The sequence below is a fragment of the Emys orbicularis genome, chromosome 4 (assembly GCF_028017835.1).
Source record: "Emys orbicularis isolate rEmyOrb1 chromosome 4, rEmyOrb1.hap1, whole genome shotgun sequence".
Lineage (NCBI taxonomy): Eukaryota > Metazoa > Chordata > Testudines > Emydidae > Emys > Emys orbicularis.
The window spans coordinates 151,672,700-151,695,585 of record NC_088686.1 but is presented as its reverse complement, the minus strand read 5'-3'; the positions used below and the strand labels follow the sequence as shown (position 1 = coordinate 151,695,585).

The 22,886-nt window shown below is 60.5% G+C and overlaps 1 protein-coding gene across 1 annotated transcript; it reads left to right on the top strand.

Moving 5' to 3' along the window:
- The first annotated feature begins 11,926 nt into the window (after positions 1–11,926).
- LOC135877617 (aldehyde dehydrogenase family 3 member B1-like) lies at positions 11,927–19,024 on the top strand. The gene is made up of 10 exons (XM_065403121.1): positions 11,927–12,003; positions 13,369–13,531; positions 14,345–14,455; positions 14,712–14,832; positions 15,086–15,171; positions 15,410–15,491; positions 15,851–16,237; positions 16,487–16,653; positions 17,461–17,560; positions 18,831–19,024. The coding sequence occupies exons 1-10, from the start codon at positions 11,927–11,929 to the stop codon at positions 19,022–19,024; spliced, it is 1,488 nt and encodes a 495-aa protein (XP_065259193.1).
- Positions 19,025–22,886: the final 3,862 nt, after the last annotated feature.

Below are 22,886 nucleotides of genomic sequence, written 5' to 3'. Positions count from 1 at the left end.
GGGGAGCGCCACCACTGGGGAAGGTGCCTGTCAGGACAGGTGTCTGATACAGGTTCCTTCTCTGCTTGGTATGTTCACCATCTGCCCTAGTGCGGCCATCTCTGCCCATGCGGCGCCCCAGCCGTGGGTCGCTAGTCCCAGCACTGCCTCACTTATGTGCTGAGTCTCCCCTTTTACTGGCTGCTCAATGTCTTTTCCCCCACCCCCTCTGCCTATCCAGATACCCCAGCCCCCGCCTCCTTTGCATCTGCCCTCCCCTAGCCCGGCCCCAGGAGTAGCCTGTTCTGGGGTGGGACTTGAAGCTAAAACTAGGGGCAGGGCCTTGGCACCTCCCCAGACAAAGCTCAGCTGCTCCGCCCAGCCATGGGCTGCCCTTGTTGGCCACTTGAAGGGCCTGTGCTGCTCCACAGCATGCTAGGATGGGAGCAGCTCCAGAGGATTGTGGGAAATTCCTGCCATGCTGCCCCGAGCAGCAGCAGGCGTATTCAGTGGGGCCTGGCTGCTCTTGTGCCCTGGAGGGGTTTGCCCCAGGGGTGTCGCATGCAGTGAACATCAGCCCCTGCTCAGGAAGTGAGCTTGCAGCGCAAAGGCCAGCCACTCGCAGCAGGCGGGAGCAGCTCACCCAGCTGACACCACGCAGCTTCGGGCAGGTTTCACTTGCCCCAACTTCCCTTTCTGCAGCAAGTCACATGCTTACCAAATTCCCTTTCCGGGGCTGCATCTGGTGGAACAGCCACCAGCTTTCATTCTCAGTTCCCCATCCAGGGCAGGCTCGTCTGTCTGGTGCCAGGAAAGAGGCGAGGGCCGTGCACTGAAGGGATGTTGAACAGATTCACAGATGTTCAGGCCCGGAGAGACCTTTAGATCAGCTAAGCCGACCTCCTGCATCACACAGGCCAGAGAACCCACCCAGTGGTCCGTGCCTCCAGCCCACAACGCCCGGCTGAGCCTGCTTGTTATACCAGCAGCCCTATTCCCATCCTTCCTTTGCACTGAATGGAGGTGGGAGTCTGGGCAATTGGGCCTGTGCCCCTGTGATTACAAACCATCATGGTGCAATTGTGCAAGGGGCAGTGGGAAGATTGCCCAGGCGGCTGGCCTGCGGCCATCTCCTAGCGCCCAACTGCCATCCTTGGCCACCTCTGCCACATCCTGGTCCTGTGGAATTTCCTAAAAGAAAAACTCAGGCGAGAAACTCCACCAAGTACAGCTGCACCAACCCCCACGCAGCTCCACAGCCATGAGCCCAGAGCCTGCAGCAACTCCCCTGCCCTCCTACCACATGGCCCCGCAGCCAGCTGGGGGTGAGTCCAGAGCCTTCAGCCCTGCAGCACAGACCGCTGGCACCTGCACTCCAGGAGGAGCTGCACTAGCTGACTGCAGTAGTTGGTTGTTATCCTCTCTGACCCAGCCACTAGCAGGAAGCCATGTAACATACTGGAAGATTCATATATTCGAAGGCCAGAAAGGACCACTGTGGTCATCTAGTCTGACCTCCTACAACACAGGCCAGGGACCTGCCCCCAAAATAATCCCTAGAGCAGAGCTTTGAGAAAAACAGCCAATCTTGATTTAAACATTGTCAGTGATGCCGAATCCACTGCAACCCTTGGTAAATTGTTCCAATGGTTAATTACCCTCCCTGTTAAACCTTGACACCTTATTTCCAGTCTGAATTTGTCTAGTTTCAACTTCCAGCCACTGGATCATGTTAGGCCTTTCTCTGCTAGACTGATAAGACCATTATTACATATTTGTTCCCCACCTAGGTACTTACAGACGGTGATCAAGTCATCCCTTAACCTGCTCTTTGTTAAGTTAAATAAATTGAGCTCCTGGAGTCTATCACTCCAAGGCAGGTTTTCCAATCCCCTAATCATTCTCTGACCCCTCTCCAATGTATCAGCACCCTTCTGGAAGTGTGCGCTCCAGATCTGGGCTCCAGATTCCAGCAGCGGGCGCGCCAGGGCCAACTACAGAGGGTGGGTTACACCTGCATTTCTGCCTCCACAGCTGAGCACGAACTCCACACTGCCCCACTGTGGCTGGGGGAGATGTGGGGCGCACACCCCTCCACTCTGGCTGACTGGTGCGCCGCAGGTGCTCTGTGCTCTCTGAGCTATCAGCGCGGGGCTCCCATTGACACTCACGTACCAGCTCACAGAGGGGGATTTACTAGGGCCACCAGAAGCTGAGTGGCGCCAGCTCCCCGGGGGCCCAGGCACCCAGCAGCCCCCAGTCCGGCCCCTAGGGGCAGCGCAGTTCAAGGGGGCAGGGCCGTACCAGTGCAATGCCTCCCCCGCCCCCTCTCTGCAGGCCCGTTGCCAGGCTGCTGCCCCCAGCCTGCTTCCCTTCCCCAACCTCCAGACGTTGCGCTCTGGGGGCGTGGAGCCCTCTACAATCTGGCTAACATGGCAGCCTCCTGGGCTGAATCCTTCCCCGCTGGTGCAGGAGGTGTGTACGTGGGGCGAGGTGGCCCCCAGGAGTGGCCAGCCTTCAGGTCCTGGTCTCCTGGACCCCAGCCCAGTGCACTCTCCCCGAGGCCAAAGGGGAAAGCCAGACGGGGGAGCATTCGTTTGCTGCAGTTCGGTTATGTGTGGCTGCTTCAGGGTGACAACGGCAGCTCAACATGGCAAGGGGGAATGTGCCCTACATGGTGCCAGAGGTGGTGAGGCAGCACGCTCCGTGTGCCACCGGCAGGTGGGTGTGACGGGGGAGGGGTGCTCTCAGTGTGCCACTAGCAAGTGGGGGGGGCCAGGGGTTCTTAGTGTGAGAGGCGATGATGGTTGGGGGCATTCTCGGTGTCAGGTGGGCATGGCTTGGGAGAGCTCTCAGTGTGACACTGGTCAGTGGGTAGGGCTGGGGAGCACTTTTGGTGTGACACCATGGGTGGGCATGGCTGGGGAGTGTGCTTGGGGTGACACTGGCCAATGGGCTTAGCTGGGGAGCGCATTTGGTGTGACACCATGGGTGGGCATGGCTGGGAAGTGCGCTTGGGGTGACGCTGGCGGGTGGGTGTGGCGGGGGAGCACTAGAAGATTAGAATGGGGTCTGTTTAGATAACTTCAGCATCAAGGGGCATTCAAAATAGGGGCAGGAAATTCAGTGTTATTTTACACTTTGGGGGACTGACCTCTGGAACTCCCTGCTACTAGATAGCACCAGGTGGGAGCAGCTGTCCCATAACTGCAGGCATTCTGGGGCTGTCCTGAAGCAGCTGGCTGGAGCTGGGACACCAGGTTAGATGGGCCCCGGGGCTGACTCTATGGGATAACCCTGGTGAGGTTTGAGGGCTGCTTCCCACCCCCTGCCCTGGCACGGCCAATCAGCTCCTTTGGTTTCGGGCAGCCATCCAACCAGTAGCGAGGCTGGCAGGTGAAGCTGGTGGCTGGGTCCTGTGCCAGATCAGCAAGGCCCTTCCCTGTGGGCTCAGCAGTGAGGCGGTAAGGGGCAGGGGGCGCTGAGGCAAGGGGCCCGCACTCCAGCACAGAGACTGGCATGGCGCGGGAGCTGCTGGTGGAGTCGCCCCTCCCCTCCCCCCCAGCAGGAGGGGTGAGGTGGGAGCTCGCTGCCAGGGATGGTGCCGAGGAGGAGGCGGGTGGACACCGCAATGGGGGGACCCCGCGGAAAGGCAGGGAGAGCCTTCACTGCGGGGGCCTCAGCTGGGCTGGATAGGTTGGCTGGGGCAGCGCAGCCGGGTTGGGCACCGTGCCCAGGGAATGAGTAACTCGATCGCCCGCCTTTGTTCCTGCTGTCAGGGATGCACCTGGCAATTCCCACAGCGTCCTGCCAAGCAGCTGTACAGGTGGGCAGTGGCCGGGCCCTCGCTCGGGGGGGGGGGGAAGCTGCCCGGGGCCTTGCCCTGGCTTCCAAAGCCCCGGCCTGGGATGGCACTGTTGGTGTGGGCAGCCTGTGGGCAGAATGGCCAGCCAGATGAGCAGAGGGGGCATAGGAACTTGGGGCAGGGCCCCGCTACCCACCCTGACAAGCCCCAGCTGAGGGGCTGGCTGGGCAGCCCCAGAGAGTGAGAGCACACGGCTTCCCTGGCTGTCTGGCTTCCCCCACATAAGGGGGTGTGCGTAGCCAGCACCTTCCATCCTCTTAGAGAGCTACAAAGGGGCCGGGTGCCCCTGGTGTTGGGAGAACTTGTGCGCATGTGGGTGCAGGTGTGCCTGAGGGTGTGTGTGTGTAGGTGTGCCTGAGTGTGTGGGGGTGGGTGCAGGTGTGCCTAGGGGTGTGCGCATCTGGATGCAGGTGTGCCTGAGTGTGTGTGTGTGTGGGGGGGTGTGCAGGTGTGTCTGAGTGTGTGCACATGTGGGTGCAGGTGTGCCTAGGGGTGTGTGTGGGGGGTGCAGGTGTGCCTGAGTGTGTGTGTGTGGGGGGGTGCAGGTGTGCCTAGGGGTGTGTGCGTGTGGGTGCAGGTGTGCCTGCATGTGTGTGTGTGTGCATGTGGGTGCAGGTGTGCCTGCATGTGTGTGGGGGGGTGCAGGTGTGCCTGAGTGTGTGGGTAGGTGGGTGCAGGTATGCCTAGGGGTGTGTGCATGTGGGTGCAGGTGTGCCTGAGTGTGTGTGGGTGTGTGGGTGCAGGCATGCCTGGGGGTGTGCGCGTGTGGGTGTATGTGTGTGTGTGTGTGGATACAGGTGTGTGTGGGTGGGTGTGCATGTGTAGGCACAGGTGTGTGGGTGTGCACAGGTGTGCACATGTCTGTGTGAACCCATCTGCCAGGTGCCTGGGAGAGCAACAAGCTCCAGGCTCAGGCTGTAAAAGAAATCAAACTAGAGTTCCCTCCTGCTGCCCGGCTCCTATTTCTGACCTCGGGACATTAACGTGCCCCCTGCTGCCCCTTGGCCCTCCCCCCCTCACAGGCGCTCAGTGCCATGGGGAACACGGACCCCCAAGGCTCCCTCTATTGCAGGAGATGGGAAAACCCAGAGCCCCTCTCTGTATATTTCCAAACAAGAAAACCAGCCAAGCCCAGCTCCGTGCTTCTGGAGCCTGCTCCCTGCCCATCCCCTGCTCCCCTCCTCCCTGGATTCAGGGAGCCTCTGTCTGCCTTAGCCAAGTCCAGATCTCTTAGCCCTACTGCAGACGTGCTGCCCACCCAGCCTGCTGGAGTGGTGTGAACATACCTTGAGTCAGGGCTAACTCCGCTTTGTGCCGTTGCTGCTCCAGCCAGGCTCCATGCAGAGGCCAGCTCAGCACCTCTACTGGGGCGCCCCCTGGCCAGGCTGCCGCAGCCACGCTCCCTGGCACACGACGGGCCGGCTCCAGGACCCGCTCATCGCCTCCAGAGCGCCAGTCTCTCTGCTGAGCTCGGAGTGTGTTACTTGCCCAGAGCTCGCTGCTTCTCCAAGCGTGGCAACCCTCCTGCAGGGCTCATCCTGCGCAATCCCGCTGCCCTTTCATGAGCGCTGTCCGGTGACCCTCCACCGCCCCTCGAAGGTGCCTGGCTCGCTCGTTCATTGCACGGCTGACTCAGCGTCGTGGGTTGCAGTGTGGCGTTCCTGGGATCTTCTAGCGCCGCGACGCTTCCTGGGTCCCACTCGAAATCCAAGGATGGGCTTGAGCTCTCTGTCATTACCTGGGCCTGGCCATGGGACGAGAGCGTCTCTTTTAGGAGGGTCTGGACTTCCCCCCTTCTTGGGGTGCGATGCGCCCCACCCGCGGAAGTGCCAGTTGTGCAGAAGAGCTGCATTCATTGCTGGCTTCGCTACCCGACCTGACACTCCCAGGAGCCTTGCTTCACTTTGTGCTCCTCCGAGCGCACAATCGGCTCATCAAATTCCACCCGTGCTTGCGGTACATTCGCCCCCACACACCTGCTTTCTCCACAGGCTGTTGGAACGAGGCGGTGCTCCAGCTGCGCCTTAGGGCGCGTGCTCCAACTGAGTCAGAGTCACCTGCTGCTCCCCTGGGTTCTCGGGCCCTGCTGCAAAGCTACCCCGGCTGGTTAGGCGCAACTCACGGACAACACCTGCTTCTACATGGAGGGCAAACCGCCTCTGCTTTCTGCAATACAACTTTCCTCTCGCATGAGTAGGATTTCCTTACCCAACCAAAGTCCACCAGCAACAGGCTTGGAGTGACCCCTCTCCCCGGGCACAGCACGATGCCGCTGGCCTGGGCCCAAGCAGAATCATAGAATGTCAGGGTTGGAAGGGACCTCAGGAGGTCATCTAGTCCCACCCCCTGCTCAAAGCAGGACCAATCCCCAGACAGATTTTTGCCCCAGTTCCCTAAATGGCCCCCTCAAGGATTGAACTCACAACCCTGGGTTTAGCAGGCCAATACTCAAACCACTGAGCTCTCCCTCCCCCCCTACATGGCACAATCCTTTAGACAATTGACACAGAAACCAACTCTGAGCAAACTGCGCAACACACGGAATTGTGGCTAAGCCGGCTCGAAATCTGACGCAAATAAAGCTGACCAGAGCTGGTTTCCCCTTCTCCCCGATAGCAGAGCGCCCCATCCCTAGACAAGTGGTTCTCAAACTGTTTGTATTGGCGATGGCGACCCCTTTCACACTGCCTGCCTCTGAATGTGACCCCCCCCTTATAAATTAAACATTTGTTTTTTATTTAACACTATTTCAAATGTGAAATGTATAACCGTTGTTTAAAATGCATTGACTTTTTCTCACCGCTTTAAAATTCAGACTAAAACACATTTGTATCAAAATTATTGTTACAGTATAAGCAGAAAAGTTATTTTTTTTTTAATAGTTACTGTTTAATACACAGGGCGTCTGCAGAGGGGCGGCCTCCTGCAGCCCCCTGCTGTGTCTGACCCCCGCCCAGGGAGGGACGGAGGCTGCTGGATCCCAAGGCGCCCTGGCTGGAAGAGCCCTGTGTTGCAGATGCAGCATTGGGATGAGGAGGAAGCACTGAGCTGGCCTTACAGCACCTCCACCTCTGCCGATCCGCTTGGCTGGCGTCCTGTGCGGTGTGCCAGCCCTGCGCCTCCCACGCAGCTCGGGCTGGGCCGGCAGCTGGGACTACCCCCTGCCTGAGCGGTTGACGGGGGTGGGGATTCCCCCCTCCATTCAGTGCTAAGTCAGCTCCGCCCTCCCCCGGGGACCTGCTCCCCCTCTCGTTTCTGCTGGCACAGGCCTTCGGCAGGTCTCCCCAGGGCAGCCCTACAAGAGCCAACGGCCCTGGGCCATTTACGACCATTAAGAGCAAATGAAGGCCAAGAACTTGGGTCCAGCTCCTCAAAGGGCTGGTGGGGTTTGATTTCAGTGGATGTTGGGAGCTGAAAGACCTTTGAGGAGCTGGGCACTTAGTCCTGGGGGGCGAGGGGATTGGGGCCTGGGGGGGGAGGCAGCGACAGGGCCCCATCCACACTGGAAAGGCAGGGGACTCGGGTTAAACTCAATCCACAACCAGTGGGAAAGGCTGGGAATGGCCAGGCCTGGGTGCCTTAAGTCTGCCCCCAGATTGGGGGTGCAGGCTGCGTCCTGGCCCACAGCCGGCTGCAGGAGATGTGCTGGGCAATTCACACAGCACAGACCCTGCAGAGCCCCCCACCCCTGCAGGCAGGGCTGGCAGCCTTGCTTTAGTGACGGCGGGGGGATTCATAGGCAACACTGGGTCTCCCTATGCAGAGCACTGGGGGAGCAAGGCAAGGCCATCTGGGTCTCACCCCTGTGCAGGGCCTGGAGCCCTCTTGCCCGGACATTAGCTCCTGGAGGTGACTTTGGCCTGGCTGCTTCCTGTCCTGGTGCCTCAGTTTCCCTTCTGTACCTGGGGCACCACTGCCACTACCCCTCGCTTACAGGAGAGGTAATTAGCAGGACAAGGATCAGGCATGCCGGTGGGAGGGGTAGACGTGCTAGCACAGGGGCCCAGCTGTGCCACCTCCCACACAGGATTCTGTGGGATTATTAGGGTGTGGGGTTTTCAGAATCAGATCATGACTAATCCCAGCCAAGTTGATGGGTGGGAATCTGCCTGAGCCCCGGAAATTCAATCTCTGGGGCAGGTTCCCATGGGGGGGGGGCAGTGTGAGGGGAGAGGGGATCCTGGGGGGGGCGGTGTGAGGGGAGGGGGGCTCCCAGGGCAGGGTCCCAGGAGTGGTGGTGTGAGGGGGGTTCCCAGGGCAGGGTCCCAGGGGTGGTGGTGTGAGGGGAGTGGGGTTCCCAGGGCAGGGTCCCAGGGTGTGCGGTGTGAGGGGAGGGGGTTACCCAGGGCAGGGTCCCGGGGGGGCGGTGTGAGGGGAGGGGGGTTCCCAGGGAGCACTGTTCCCCAGTGAGGCGGCACCAGTGGTGCGGCTGTGCCCAGCTCTCTGGGGTGCTCACAGCGCCCCCTGGCAATCACCCCCATCTCCGAGGCGCTGCCCTGCTGTACATTTTTCACCCCGCTTTGTCTTTCCACAGAGGCGGGGAGCCGTCCCGTCCTCCCTGCTGTGCCCCAATTGGCTCCACCCGCCCACGGGGATTGCCGGGGTGAAGCACTGAGCAAACAACACTGCCGAGAGGGCTGAGTCGGAGGAAATCCCTGAGAGAAGCCTGCAAGGTGCCGAGCTCCCACCTCAACAGCACCCAACTCCGGAGTGCATGGGCAGCACCTCAGGTACACGCCCCTCGCTGAGCCACTGCAATGGGGCGTCCGGCCTGGAACAGGGCCTTTCCCCTCTAGGGGTGCCTGCTCCGCTCCGGCCCAAGGGTGGGGCACTGGCTGGCTGGGGGGGGGGGGGGGGAAACATAGGCCCTTTCCCCTCTATGGGGTGCTGGCTCTGATCCAGGCCCAGAGCATGCAGCTGGTTCACGGGGGCAGGGAATGGGATATGGGCCTACTCCAATCCAGCCCTGGGGAGTGGGGAGGGCGGGCTTGCTCGGGTGTGTGTGTGGGGTGGGGTGAGAATGGGAAATGGGCCTTTCCCCTCTAGGAGGCGCCAGCTCCTATCTGGTCCCAGGGTGCAGGGCTGGCTGGCTGGCTCAGAGGGTCAGGGAATGGGCAGGGCCCTTTCCCCTCTAGGGGGTGCTGGCTCTGATCCAGGCCCAGGCCAGGAACGAGTTGGAGTCGGTGCTGTCCGATATCTCCTGGTGGCCCCGTGTGGACAGCGTCAGGGTCTGTGGACTGGGTCCAGCTCACCAGGCGGCTAATGCAATAAGTGCAAATAGCACCTTGTGGGGAAGTGTCAGCGTGGCTGGGCCCTGGGGCAGCTTCCTGCCCCCTTGCCAGAGGAGGTCCCAGCCCTTCTGCTGTCTGGTGAGTGAGCGGAGCCAGGAGAGGCTTGTGGTAAGGCCCTGGGCGCTGTGCCCAGCCCTGGGCTGGCGGCTTGAGGACCACCCGGGATGCAAGGGCCAGAGACCCATGCAGGGATACCCAAGGCACAAGGGTCAGAAATGGGCTCTGAGTGGGCCCTGTACAGACCCCAGGGGACACCACTATTTATCTCTCTCCATTCTGAAAACTGACCATTTATTCCTACCCTTTGTTTCCTATCTTCTAACCAGTTACCAATCCATGAGAGGACTTTGCTTAAGAGGGATCGTGTCAAAGGCTTTCTGAAAGTCCAAGTACACTGTATCCACTGGATCACCCTTGTCTACATGCTTGTTGACCCTCTCAAAGAATTCTAGTAGATTGGTGAGGCATGATTTCCCTTTACAAAAACTATGTTGACTCTTCCCCAACAAATTGTGTTCATCTATGTGTCTGATAATTCTGTTCTTCACTACAGTTTCAACCAATTTGCCTGGTACTTAAGATAACTGGCTGATCATCCTGCTTTCTCAGTATGAGGCAGGAGTCCTCTCCTCTTGCGCTATCCTGCTTGTGCTTCCTCCTGGTATCCCATTTCCCCACTTACCTCAGGGCTTTGGTCTCCTTCCCCCGGTGAACCTAGTTTAAAGCCCTCCTCACTAGGTTAGCCAGCCTGCTTGCAAAGATGTTCTTCCCTCTCTTCGTTAGGTGGAGCCCGTCTCTGCCTAGCACTCCTCCTTCTTGGAACACCATCCCATGGTCAAAGAATCCAAAGCCTTCTCTCCGACACCACCTGCGTAGCCATTCGTTGACTTCCACGATTTGACGGTCTCTACCCAGGCCTTTTCCTTCCACAGGGAGGATGGACGAGAACACCACTTGCGCCTCAAACTCCTTTATCCTTCTTCCCAGAGCCACGTAGTCTGCAATGATCCGCTTCATTCTTGGCAGTATCATTGGTGCCCATGTGGAGAAGCAGGAAGGGGTAGCGATCCGAGGGCTTGATGAGTCTCGGCAGTCTCTCTGTCACATCGTGTATCCTAGCTCCTGGCAAGCAGCAGACCTCTCGGTTTTCTCGGTCGGGGCAGCAGATAGATGACTCAGTCCCCCTGAGGAGGGAGTCCCCGACCACCACCATCCGCCTCCTTCTCTTGGGAGCGGTGGCCGTGGAACCCCCATCCCTAGGACAGTGCATCTCATACCTTCCAATCGGTGGAGTCTCCTTCTGCTCCCTTCCCTCAGATGCATCATCTAGTCCACTCTCCGCATTAGTACCTGTGGAGAGAACATGAAGACGGTTGCTCACCCGTATCTGCATTGCTGGTACGTGGACGCTCCTCTTTCTTCTTCTGGAGGTCACATGCTGCCAAATTTCTTCACCGTCCCTCTGTTCCCACTGCGCAGCCTGCTCTGATTCTTCAGAACGTTGTGCCCGTAGACGCATATCCCGACGTCTGTCCAGGAAATCTTCATTTTCTCTTATGCAATGCAGGATTGATACTTGTTTCTCCAGATCTCGGACCTTCTCTTCCAATATGGAGACCAGTTTGCACTTTGTACAGACAAAGTCGCTTCTGTCCTGTGGAAGAAAGACAAACATGGGACATGAGGACCAGCCCTGGGACAGGGGAGAGGCCCAGGACAGGGAGGGGAGCTGGCAGTCAGATGGCTGAGTCCCATGGGTCCCAGCTGCTCTCCTCGGGCCTGTTCGGGCCTGCTGCCCGAGCTATATGTGGAGATCAGAGCCAGTTGCCCAGGGGCTCCTAGACCCACACGTCTCCTCTCACTGCTCAGACCTGCCTGGGGTGGGTCGCACCCCCTCCTTGGACAAGCAGGGCCACCCCCGGGCAGAGAGGCGGGCTAGCGGCTCCAACAGGTTTGGCCTGTTACAAGTGTCTGGGAACGTGAGTGGGTGGGGTGACTGGGTGACAGGCTCCTGCTCCCAGTCCTAGCACGCACCCAGGAAGGAGCTTGCGTTCACTGTGCACCCCTGGCTAAGCTTTGGGCTCTCCGCTCCCCTCTGCTGGCCGCACTGTGTCCCAGGCTCAGGGCTCTGCTCCTGCACCCTCCAGGCAGGGAGAGAACGCAGGCAGAGTCCGGTCCCCTGCGCCCAGCAGGAACAAACAGGAGGCAGGTCCCTTGCTCAGACGTCCAAGTCTGCTGCTCCCAAAGGCAGCCTGGTCTCTGCTTCCTCCAGGGCCCTGCTCTCTGCTGCATCTCTCGCTGCATGGCTGCTATTTCACTCACAACCAATCAGTTTCCCCCTCTTGCCCCACCCTCCACATTTGCAATCAATCCCAGAGAAACTCCTTCGCTTGTTTCAGAGGGGTAACCGTGTTAGTCAGTAGCAGCAAAAAGAATGAGGAGTATTTGTGGCACCTTAGAGACTAACAAATTTATTTGGGCATAAGTTTTTGTGGGTTTTGTGGGTTTTAGCCCACGAAAGCTTATGCCCAAATAAATGTTAGTCTCTAAGGTGCCACAAGTACTCCTCGTTCCTTAGCTTGTGATTAGCTTTGCCATGAGGTTCATTGCCTTGAACAGTGGCTTCCTATTGTTTCCAGCTATCACTACACAAAATGATATTTAATTGCTGCATTCCTTTGGCCTGAAAGACAGGTGCTTAGCACAGCCATTGGCTTTAACCAGGTCTATGACTTTCTATAGATCAAAGACACGTTTGTTGAAAGCCACCAACACCTTCCAGGGTAACAACATGGACACAAAAGGAGACACCCCAGGGAAGGCGCCCACGGGTAGCGACACAGGCAAGATGGACTCCACAGCTGCTGGGTGAGGGGCCGAGTGCCTAGAGACACCAAGCTTTGTGGGTCACCACAGCTGTCAGGGAGGTGTGGTGCACAGCCGAGTGGGTGAACTAGCGGGTTTAAGGCTTGGGGCAGCTGGACCCCCGCCCCCCACAAAGGGGACCCAGGCCAAGCCCTGTTGGCTGCAGCAGGGTTAGGGCCTAGGAGGGGAGTGGCAGTGCTGGGCTCTTGTGCTAAGCGACCAGTCCCTGCCCCTCAGAGCATCTCACTGGGGAGAGCACCCAATGGCAGAGTCTCCTCCCAACCAAACCAACACACAGCACGGCCCAGCCTCACACTGACAGCAGGGAGCCATGGGCCACAGGCCAGTAGGGTCACACCTGTGTGGGACGCTGATGGGAGGATAAATCAGTAACTCTGAACAACTGCAGGGCAGAGCTGGGATAGAACCCAGATGTCCTCGCTCCCAGCTGCCCCCCACTCTAATCACCAGACCTCACTGCCCTCCCCAAGCCAGGAAAGAACACAGGAGCCCTAGCCCCCAGGCCCACCCCGCCTCTAACCACCAGACCCCCCTCCCCAAGTTGGGGTAGAACCTAGGAGTCCTGGCTTAGAGCACCCCGCTTAATCCAGTGATAGAACCGAAGAGCCCTGCCTGCCCCCTGCTCTAACCACCAGACCAGACCCCACTCCCCTCCCAGAGCAGGGATACAACCCAGGAGTCCTGGCTCCAAGCGCTGGTGGCTCTAGGTCTCTGCCCTCCCCTGGCTCAGCCCAGCCCCAGACAATCACCGTCCTCCGCCAGAGGACCGGTGCCCAATCTTCAGCAGCATAATGGGAAGGGGGCGGGGTTGTGCCAATCAAAACACCCGCGACTGGTATCTGGTACGGAGGGGATCAGGTACCGAGGGTGATGCCCACTGCAGGGGGCGGGGCTAACAGGTAGTGGGGCGGGGCCTGTTGCAGGGACAGGGTGATCAGGCAGTGAGGCCGGGGCTTGCTCCATGGGGCGGTAGGGGGCAGAAGAGGGTTGTGGGATGGTGTCCAAGTCGGGGCTACTCCCCAGTCCCTGATTTCACTGTAATTCCCACCCATTTGAGCCCCTCTGGGGCTGGACCACTCCCTTCCCCATCTGCACCCCCTTCCCCCCCCCACTGCCTGTGCTCCCCCAGCTGCAGGGGGAGAGGGGCTAGGGTCTCAGAGGCTGTGGGGATGGGCAGGGGATGCAGGGGAAGGGGATTGGGGGCTCAGAGGCTGTGGGGATGGGCAGGGGAAAGGATCAGTGGCCGTGGAGGTGTGTGGGGATCAGCGGCTGAGTGGATGGAGAGCTGGGGATGGGGGGGGGGCTCTGGGTCCCCCTGGAAGAGGCTAACCCACCCCCTCCCTCCAGCATGAACCCCTATGTGGGTTTGGTGAGCAGCCTGCATGCTGCCTGGCTCACGGGGAAGACGCGCGCCGCTGAGCACCGGGTCTCCCAGCTGGAGGCGCTGGGCCGCTTCCTGGATGCCAAGAAGCAGCCCATCCTGGATGCCATGGCCTCAGACATGCGCAAGGTGAGCCGGATGGGGCTGAGCCCAGAGCCCAGCGCAGGGCAAGGGGGGGCAGGTCTCCCTGTAGGGCAGGGTTTGGGGGGAATGGGAGTCTCCCTGGGGATCCCCCACAGCACAGAGAGCAGGAGGCACACTGGGGTCTCGTCTGCCCAGGTTCCTGGCCCACCCTCCTCCCCGCAGGAGTGGAGGACTGTGGGTCATGCGCTAAGCGAGGTGACTGTGGTGCGTGGTCCCCTCTCTCCTTCCCTGGGGGCGGGTCTGTGTCTGTGCAGGTGGGGGTGTTTTGGTAGGGTCTAGTTAAATGTCCTTGCTGTTCTGGGTTCTGTCAGCAAAGGCCAGTGGGAGCAGTGCCTGCCCTTGGAGGGGGAAGGCTGGGACGACCCTTAGTTCCCGGGACAGTTTGTTCCCTGGGCTGTGACCGGCCCCCAAGGAGACTCTGTCTCCTGCACAGATGAGATCTGCCTGGTGGCAGAGAGTCCCCGTGACCCAAGGAGTGGAGCTGTTGACCCCGGTCCCCATCCCAGGGCTTTAGGCTCTGTTAGATGTGCCAGGCCCAGGCCATGGAGCGCTGAGATGCGCCGGATCCAGCCCTGGTCTCTCTAGTCCATGGGGTGCCAGTGCTGGGTGAGAGGACAGGGTGAGGGGCTCCTGGCAGCCTGTGGCGCTGAGGAGACGCACTGTGGTGACCTGCACCTACTGGCGTTTCCTGTGGGCGGGACGGCTCCGTGCCCAGACCTGTCGTGTTGCTGGGGCCCAGCTGGGAGGTGACAAAGGTGATGGGCAGGGGTTGAAGCTAACGCTGCTGTATGCCCCCAGCCCCCCTTGGAGGTGGAGCTCTCCGAGATCATCCTGGTCAAGAACGAGGTCAACTACGCACTCAACAACCTGTCCTGCTGGATGAAGGACGAGTTTGTGGAGAAGAACCTGGTAAGGGGAGACGCGCCCCCCGGGGCTGAGTGGGCAGGGGAACCCCGCTGGGGTGAGCTGCGGGGATGGGGGAGGAAACACCCCCCCCAGGTGGAGGTCTGGGGCAGGCGGGAACAAGTATCCAGGGCTGAGCCGGGACATGCCCCCACGTCCGAGCTAGGGCTCCTCTCCCCACGGCCGAGTTCAGTCCCCCACACCCACCCCAGGACCTGGGACCCGCTCCCCCCAGCTCCTGATGCCGAGGCCTCCCCCGCAGGTGACTCAGCTGGACACGGCCTTCATCCAGAAGGAGCCGTATGGAGTGGTGCTGATCATCGGGCCCTGGAACTACCCCTTGAACCTCATCCTGGTGCCCCTGATCGGGGCCATCGCTGCTGGTGAGTCAGGGACCTAAACCCCCCAAGCCTGGAACCTGCCCCAGGCAGAGGTCCCACCCCCAGCATGGGCCCCACATGCTCTGGGGCAGGGCTCCCGACCCACAACCTCCCCCAGCCCCAAATGAGGCTCCTGGGGCGTTCCCCAGGGACACCTCCCTGCAGTGCCCCCCGGTGATGGGTCGAGGTGCTGCGGCGAGGCCCCGGGGAGGGGAGGTGTCTGTGCTGCGCAGTGACATCCCGCCTGCCCCCCCAGGGAACTGTGTCATCATCAAACCCTCCGAGATCAGCAGCAGCACCGAGAAGCTCGTGGCTGAGACGCTGCCCAGCTACCTGGACAAGGTAAGGAGCTGCCCCCTCCCCGGCACCACGCCCATCTCCTGTTCCCAAGGCGCTGAGCCACTTCTGCAGGCCTAGCACCATGCCCAGCCCCCTACCCCGTGCCGAGCTGCCCCCATGCCCCAGCCCCCCACACCCAGCTAGCCTCTGTGCCTCCCCAATATCTCGACCACTGGGGTGGGGCAGAGTAAAGTGGGCAGGATGAGGATCACCTCACACACCCTCCCCTCTCCAATTACAGGACTGCTTTGCTGTGGTGACCGGGGGCCCTGCGGAGACCACCCAGCTGCTGGAGAACAAGTTCGACTACATCTTCTTCACTGGTATGTCGCAAGTGACCCAGCCCCTTCCCCTCTCCATGGTCCCCTCCCCTTCCACTCCAAGGGACACCGTCCAGCCCCCCCTACACACGTCCTCTGCCTTCCCTCTCCCAGGGGGATGCCCCCAGAGACCATTGCCAGGGTGCACACCCAGGGCCTCGGCGTTGTCCTGACTGAGCCAGAAGGGAGCTCTCCGGGGCTGGGATCCCAGCTAAGTGACTCTCTGGGCCCTGAGGCCCCTGAAGATGGGGGCTGGGAGTGACTGGAGCCCCCAGCCAGATGCAGGGTCCTTCCCCCTCCTGGGCGAGGCTGGGTGGAAGAGTGGCGGGTCTCTGCCCTGACGCGTCTCCCCACCCCCGCAGGTAGCCCCCGAGTGGGCAAGATCGTGATGGCAGCTGCGGCCAAGCACCTGACGCCGCTGACGCTGGAGCTGGGGGGCAAGAACCCCTGCTACGTGGCCGACGAGAGCAACCTGCAGAACGTGGCCAACCGGCTGGTCTGGGGGCGCTGCTTCAACGCGGGGCAGACCTGTATCGCGCCCGACTACGTGCTGTGCAGCGCGGAGACGCAGGAGAAGCTGCTGCCCGCCCTGCGCCACGCCATCACCCAGTTCTTCGGCCCCGAGCCCCGGGAGTCGCCCGACTTCGCCCGCATCATCAGTGACAAGCAGTTCCAGCGCATCCGGGCCCTGCTGGGCAGCGGGCGCGTGGCCATCGGGGGGCAGACGGACGAAAGGGAGTGCTACATCGGTGAGGGCCCCGCCCCCAGGGCTCTGGGGGACCCATGCCACGGCGTGGGGCTCTGGGCTGAGTATCCAGGGATCCAGGCAGGGCAGGGGGAGCCCCAATGGTAGAGAAATGAGCGCTGGGAGCACTGGTGGCAGGGCAGGGCCTGGGGGGAGTTCCAGTGGCAGGGCAGGGCTGGATGGGGGCAGACCCATGGCGGATCAGGGCTGCCATGTGCCCCTGTGCAGTGAGTGATGCCCCCCCTCCCCACAGCCCCCACGGTGCTGGCGGACGTGCAGCCGTCGGAGCCTGCCATGCAGGAGGAGATCTTTGGGCCCGTCCTGCCCATCGTCACCGTGCCCAACGTGGACGAAGCCATCGCCTTCATCAACAGCCGGGAGCGGCCGCTGGCCGTGTACGTCTTCGCTTCCGACAGCAAGGTGCGGGGCAGGGATCTAGGGCGAGTTCTGGCTGAGGACTCACGCCCGGACCCAGGGCAGGCTCCGTGCTGGAACCAGCCTTTCACCCATTCACTGCTGGGCCAGGAGGGGGCAGCGTTTGCAGGCGACCCCCCACCCTGCGGCTAGTCGCCGCAGGAGAACGGCTCTGCTTTGCACCCCAGGGCAGCCGCCCCCCGTGTGAACACTCTTGGGTGGGTTCGGGAGCAGATGCGCTGGGCTTCATTCCAGTAGATTGGGAAGAGGCCGAAGCTGCACCCCTGTGAAGCGGAGTGAGAGCATCCAGACGCGGGTGGCACTGTGAGACTGTACGACCAGCATGAAACCAGCCTAGATCTCTGTCAGCCGTGAGGACAGAACTGGGGCCCTTCAGGGGTCAGCACAGGGCCCCAGCCGCAGAGTCACCCTGTGTGCCTGCAGCCCCCTCGATTCTGTGTCGGTCTGACTGTCCTGGGTGAACATGCAGTGCACCGCCCTGGTGGGAGACCTGGGGAGAAGCGTGGCTGTTACAAGGCGAGGGTTGAACTCCCGCACCTGCCTGGGCAGTGACGTAACCGTGAGGGCAAGGGGGAGCAGAGGACGGGCTGGAGAACATGGCTGGGCTGGATAGGAATTGGAGAGACTGCCCCAGTGTCCCACACCCCACCTGGGCCTGGTCGCCCCTCCCGGAGGGAAGCAGCTGTGTGGGAGGGGCTCCGGGTCAGCTGATGGGGTGGCACTTGGGGGAGCTGCAGTTGGGTATCAGATGGGAATGGGGCTCCCTCACCCCCCATCTCTGCTTCCCCCCAGCTGGTGCGTCAGGTGCTGGAGCAGACGAGCAGTGGCGGTTTTGGTGCCAACGACGCCATGATGCAAACGACGCTAATCTCGCTGCCCTTCGGTGGGATTGGTACGTCTGGGCCCCCAGCCAACCCGTTCCCTGCCCCCCAGGCGGGGACCGAGCCCCTGGGAGCCACTAGTTACACAGCCCGGGGAAGGGGCCTGTCTGCCATGGAGCTCCTGGAACGTCGGGGCCTGGCTCTAACCAGCTCCAACCATTGCAGCCCGGAGCCCTGCAGCGGCGCAGTCCTAGAAGAGCGTGTGGCCTCCCACCGCTGACCCAGCTGCCTGCAGAGACATGGGCTGGGAGCAGGGCCTAGCATCTCTGCCCAGGGCATAGTGCACACACTGGGCCTCAGCTGGGGACACTGGGACCGCACGGAGCGGCCCAGGGACCTGCTGCTCGGCTGCGTCTCCTCCAGTGTCACTAGAGCCTGCAGCTATGCCATGGCTGAGTTTCGCTCTGTGGGCAGAGCCCTGGGGGCTGGGATCCATCATGGGAGGGTGCGTGGCTGGGCCCCATGCCCAAGGTTGAGCCGTGCTGTGTGGGCAGGGCCCAGTGGGCTGGGATCGTACCGTGGGGGTGTGGGGGTGCAGCTGGGCCCCCGTGACTGAGCCGTGCTCTGTGGGCAGGGCCCAGTGGGCTGGGATCGTACCGTGGGGGTGGGCGCGGCTGGGCCCCGTGACTGAACTGCGCTGTGTGGGCAGGGCCCAGTGGGCTGGGATCGTACCGTGGGGGTGTGGGGGTGCAGCTGGGCCCCCGTGACTGAGCCGTGCTGTGTGGGCAGGGCCCAGTGGGCTGGGATCGTACCGTGGGGGTGGGCGCGGCTGGGCCCCGTGACTGAACTGCGCTGTGTGGGCAGGGCCCAGTGGGCTGGGATCGTACCGTGGGGGTGTGGGGGTGCAGCTGGGCCCCCGTGACTGAGCCGTGCTGTGTGGGCAGGGCCCAGTGGGCTGGGATCGTACCGTGGGGGTGGGCGCGGCTGGGCCCTGTGACTGAACTGCGCTGCGTGGGCAGGGCCCAGTGGGCTGGGATCGTACTGTGGGGGTGTGGGGGTGCAGCTGGGCCCCCGTGACTGAACCGCGCTGTGTGGGCAGGGCCCAATGGGCTGGGATCGTACCATGGGCGGGGGGAGGGGCGCGGCTGGGCCCCGTGACTGAGCCGTGCTGTGTGGGCAGGGCCCAGTGGGCTGGGATCGTACTGTGGGGGTGGGCGCGGCTGGGCCCCGTGACTGAACTGCGCTGTGTGGGCAGGGCCCAGTGGGCTGGGATCGTACCGTGGGGGTGGGCACGGCTGGGCCCTGCCCTGGGCCCGTATCCAAGCTGTGCTCTGTTTCTAGGGAACAGCGGCCTGGGCTCGTACCACGGCAAGTTCAGCTTCGACACCTTCTCTCACCACCGCGCCTGTCTCCTGCGCAGCATGGGCCTGGAGCCCATGAACGCCCTGCGCTATCCACCCTACAGCGAGCGCAAAATGGGGCTGGTGACATCTGCCTTCGAGATCAAGCGCAAGGGCACCTGCACCCTGCTGTGACGGGAGGGTCGGCCCAGCCCAGCCCAACCACCCAGCACCACACAACCCACTGGCTGCCTGACGGCCTTGGGGGAGAAGGCCTGGCTGACCTTAGGAGGCCCCCTCCAAAGGGGGTTAAATACTCTTCATCCGACTCCTTCATCTTCCTGGGGAGAGGGGCACCGCTTCCTCCATCCCATCCCTGGGAGCTCCTGCCCGTCCCAGCCCAGCCTCTTGCTTCCCCATCTCCAGCTGCTTGGGTGGTGGGGAGAGAGCTTCCCCCACCCCACATCCCCCACAGAGACAGATGCTGGGAGGGGGGAAATGCCATGGGGGCTGCCCAGGAATGACCCCCCCCCCCCAAGCCAGGGAGACATGTGGGCCCTGTAATCCCAGGGGTGCCCTCCCACACTGGTGCCCCCACAGGCTGCTGCTGTGTTGCCCAGGAAGGGCAGTGCCATCCTCCCATTGCGTGCTGGAGGGGGGGGGGGGGGCGCAGGTGTCCTGGAGCCGAAGGGGCAGCCTGCGACCCAGCCTCCTCTCAGGGAATCACTCCTGCCTCAGCTGTGCTGGCTTAGCCTCATTCGCCCATCGCTGCCTGTGCCCCCTGCTCTGTGCTTTGCCCTGCGTAGATTTTGGTTTAGTAAAGACTCGGTGTTGAACTCGCCTGCCTGGCCTGGTCCTGCAGGTCCTTCGCCCTCCCTGGCTCTGGCTCAGCGGGCAGCATGGACGGGGCTGGGGTGAGGCTCCCAGAGAGGGGACTAGGCACAGCAGACAGATCGGCCAGGGTCTGCCCCCCACCCCCATCTTCTCCCTGCTGCCAAGGAGCAGCTTGTGGGAGAATGAAAGATGGGGAACCCTGCAGGTTGGGATTGAGGGGCACTAGCAAGGGAGGCAGGGCTGGGACAGCAGGGGTCTGTGGGTCAGCATTGATGGGCACTGGCACAGCTGGGGGTAGGAGGAGCCCAGGGCTGGGACAGCAGGGGGCTGAGGGTCAGGATTGAGGGCTATTGGAAGAGCTGTGGGGGGAGCCCAAGGCTGGGATAAGAGGGGGCTGTGGGTGGCCCCAGTGGGCTAAAGTCAAGGTGTGAGTTAATTTTTGAGTCCTTCACGGCAAGTGGCCCAAGCCAGCTCCAAGGGCCCCATCCCTCGGTTCTTCCCTGTGGCCACAGCTCAGTGCCTCTGGGGCCGGGCACTCGGGGGGAAGCCCCTGAGAGCTGGCTGTGGGCTCTCTGGGGAGTGGGGATGTGGAGGGAATTCCTTAGCAGGGCCAGTGGCAAACCAGGGTTCCTCGTGGCAGAGCTGGGAGTAGCCCCCAGGTGCCCAGAGGCACAGACTGGGTGGCTGAACCCTGCAGTGCAGACTGACCGTGCCACATCGCTGTCTGCGTATGCGCAGACTTAGCCCCTCGGCCACACCCACCTCCTCGGGGCCAAAACAAAACCCACGTCCCTGAGCCTCTGCTGTGGCTGCCCCCCGCAGCCTCTGTGCTCATAGCTGGGGCTCAGGGGCCCAGGTTCAAAGGCAGCTTAGGAACCCCTCTCCCTTTTTATTGCACATGAAGGAGTTTGTGTTGTTCCAGTTTCCTTTTCATCTCACTTGTGGAATTGGCCCAGTGAGAAGAACAGGGACTGACCCGCCAGGGACTGCTCCTACAGCCGCTGGGCCAGGAAATGCCACTTTAGCTGGGCACGTGCTCCCATGCGCAGTGGTAATGTCCAGTGGGGCCATGACTGTGCTCCATAGATGAGGACACAAAGTGCCTCACCCACCCCCCCTGCCCAGCTAAAAACAGCCCCCATCACCTCACCCATCCCCTTCCACCCAGCCAGACAACCCCCATTGCCTCACCCATCCTGCCTTGCCTAGCCACAACCACACCCCAGTCCTTGTCCCCCAATTAAAAACCATTTGGAATGAGATTTAGGAATTGTTTAAAAACATTTCACTAGATACCCAAAGAAGTCACAATCAAGAAGAAAGACCACACTGGCTAAAAAACCAACCTAACTGAGAGGGAAGTAAAGTCAGTAATAGAAAATATATATATAAGAAATGGAAGACAAGGCAGGTTGATAGTATTGGATAGAAATCAGAAGCTAGGAATAGTAGAAAATTGATTCATAGATTCAAGGACTGGAAGGGACCTCGAGAGGTCCTCGAGTCCAGTCCCCTGCCCTCATGGCAGGACCAAATACTGTCTAGACCATCCCTGATAGACATTTATCTAACCTACTCTTAAATATCTCCAGAGATGGAGATTCCACAACCTCCCTAGGCAGTTTATTCCAGTGTTTAACCACCCTGACAGTTAGGAACTTTTTCCTAATGTCCAACCTAAACCTCCCTTGCTGCAGTTTAAGCCCATTGCTTCTTGTTCTATCCTTAGAGGCTAAGGTGAACAAGTTTTCTCCCCCCTCCTTATGACACCCTTTTAGATACCTGAAAACTGCTATCATGTCCCCTCTCAGTCTTCTCTTTTCCAAACTAAACAAACCCAATTCTTTCAGCCTTCCTTCATAGGTCATGTTCTCAAGACTTTTAATCATTCTTTTGCTCTTCTCTGGACCCTCTCCAATTTCTCCACATCTTTCTTGAAATGCGGTGCCCAGAACTGGACACAATACTCCAGGTGAGGCCTAACCAGCGCAGAGTAGAGCGGAAGAATGACTTCTCGTGTCTTGCTCACAACACACCTGTTAATACATCCCAGAATCATGTTTGCTTTTTTTGCAACAGCATCACACTGTTGACTCAAATTTAGCTTGTGGTCAACTATAACCCCTAGATGATAAGGGAAGCAAGAGGACCCAAGGAAAAATCTGTTGCCAGCAGAGTTAAGGACAATACGTTTTAACAGGGCCGGTGCAAGGAAGTTTCGCGCCCTAGGTGAAACTGCCACGTTGCGCCACACCCCGCCCCCCAGCTAATCCCGCCCCCGCCCCCCCGCGGCAGCTAACCACGCCCTCCCCCACCAGAGGACCGCCCCCGCGGCAGCTAACCCCACCCGGGGAGCCCCCCCCCCCACGGAAGCTAACCCCGCCCGGGGAGCCCGCCCCAGCTCACTTCTGCTCCGCCTCCTCCGCTGAGCTCGCCGGTGTCGTTCTAATTCTCCTCCCCTCCCAGGCTTGCGGCGCCGATTGGAGGGGAATTAGAGCGGGGGCTGTGTGCTCAGCGGAGGAGGCAGAGTGGAGGTGATCTGGGGCGGGGAGCGGTTCCCCTGTGCGCGCCCCCCCCCCCGTTACTGTGGGCGGCCTTCCCCGCACCCCCCCACCCAGCTCATCTCCACTCCACTTCCTCGTCTGAGCAGGCTTTTAGGTGCCCCCAACCACTAGGCGCCCTAGGCGGCCGCCTAGTGGTTGCACCGGCCCTGCATTTTAAAAATATACTAGACACAAAAAGAATCATAACATGGTATCGGTCCATTACTAGATGGAAATAGAATGGTCAATAATAATGCCAGAAATAAACGTGTTCAATAAATATTTCAGTTCTGTATTTGGGAGAAAGCTGTATGATGTAGTTGTAAAATATGATGATGACTCTTTCCATTCCACTAGTATCTCAGCAGGATTTAAAACAGCAGCTACCAAAATGAGACATTTTTAAATCAGCAGGCCTGGATAACTTCCATCCAAGAGTTTTAAAAGAGCTGGCTGAGGAACTGCTGGACCATTAATGATGTTCAATACATCTCAGAAAATTGGGGATGCCCCAGAAGACTGGAAGAAAGTGAATGTTGTGCCAATAATTAAACGGGATAACCTGGGTAATTATAGGCCTGTCAGTCTGACATCAATCCTGGACAAGATAACGAAGCAGCTGATACAGGAACAAATTAATAAAGAATAAAAAGAGGGCAATGTAATAACTGCCCGTCAAC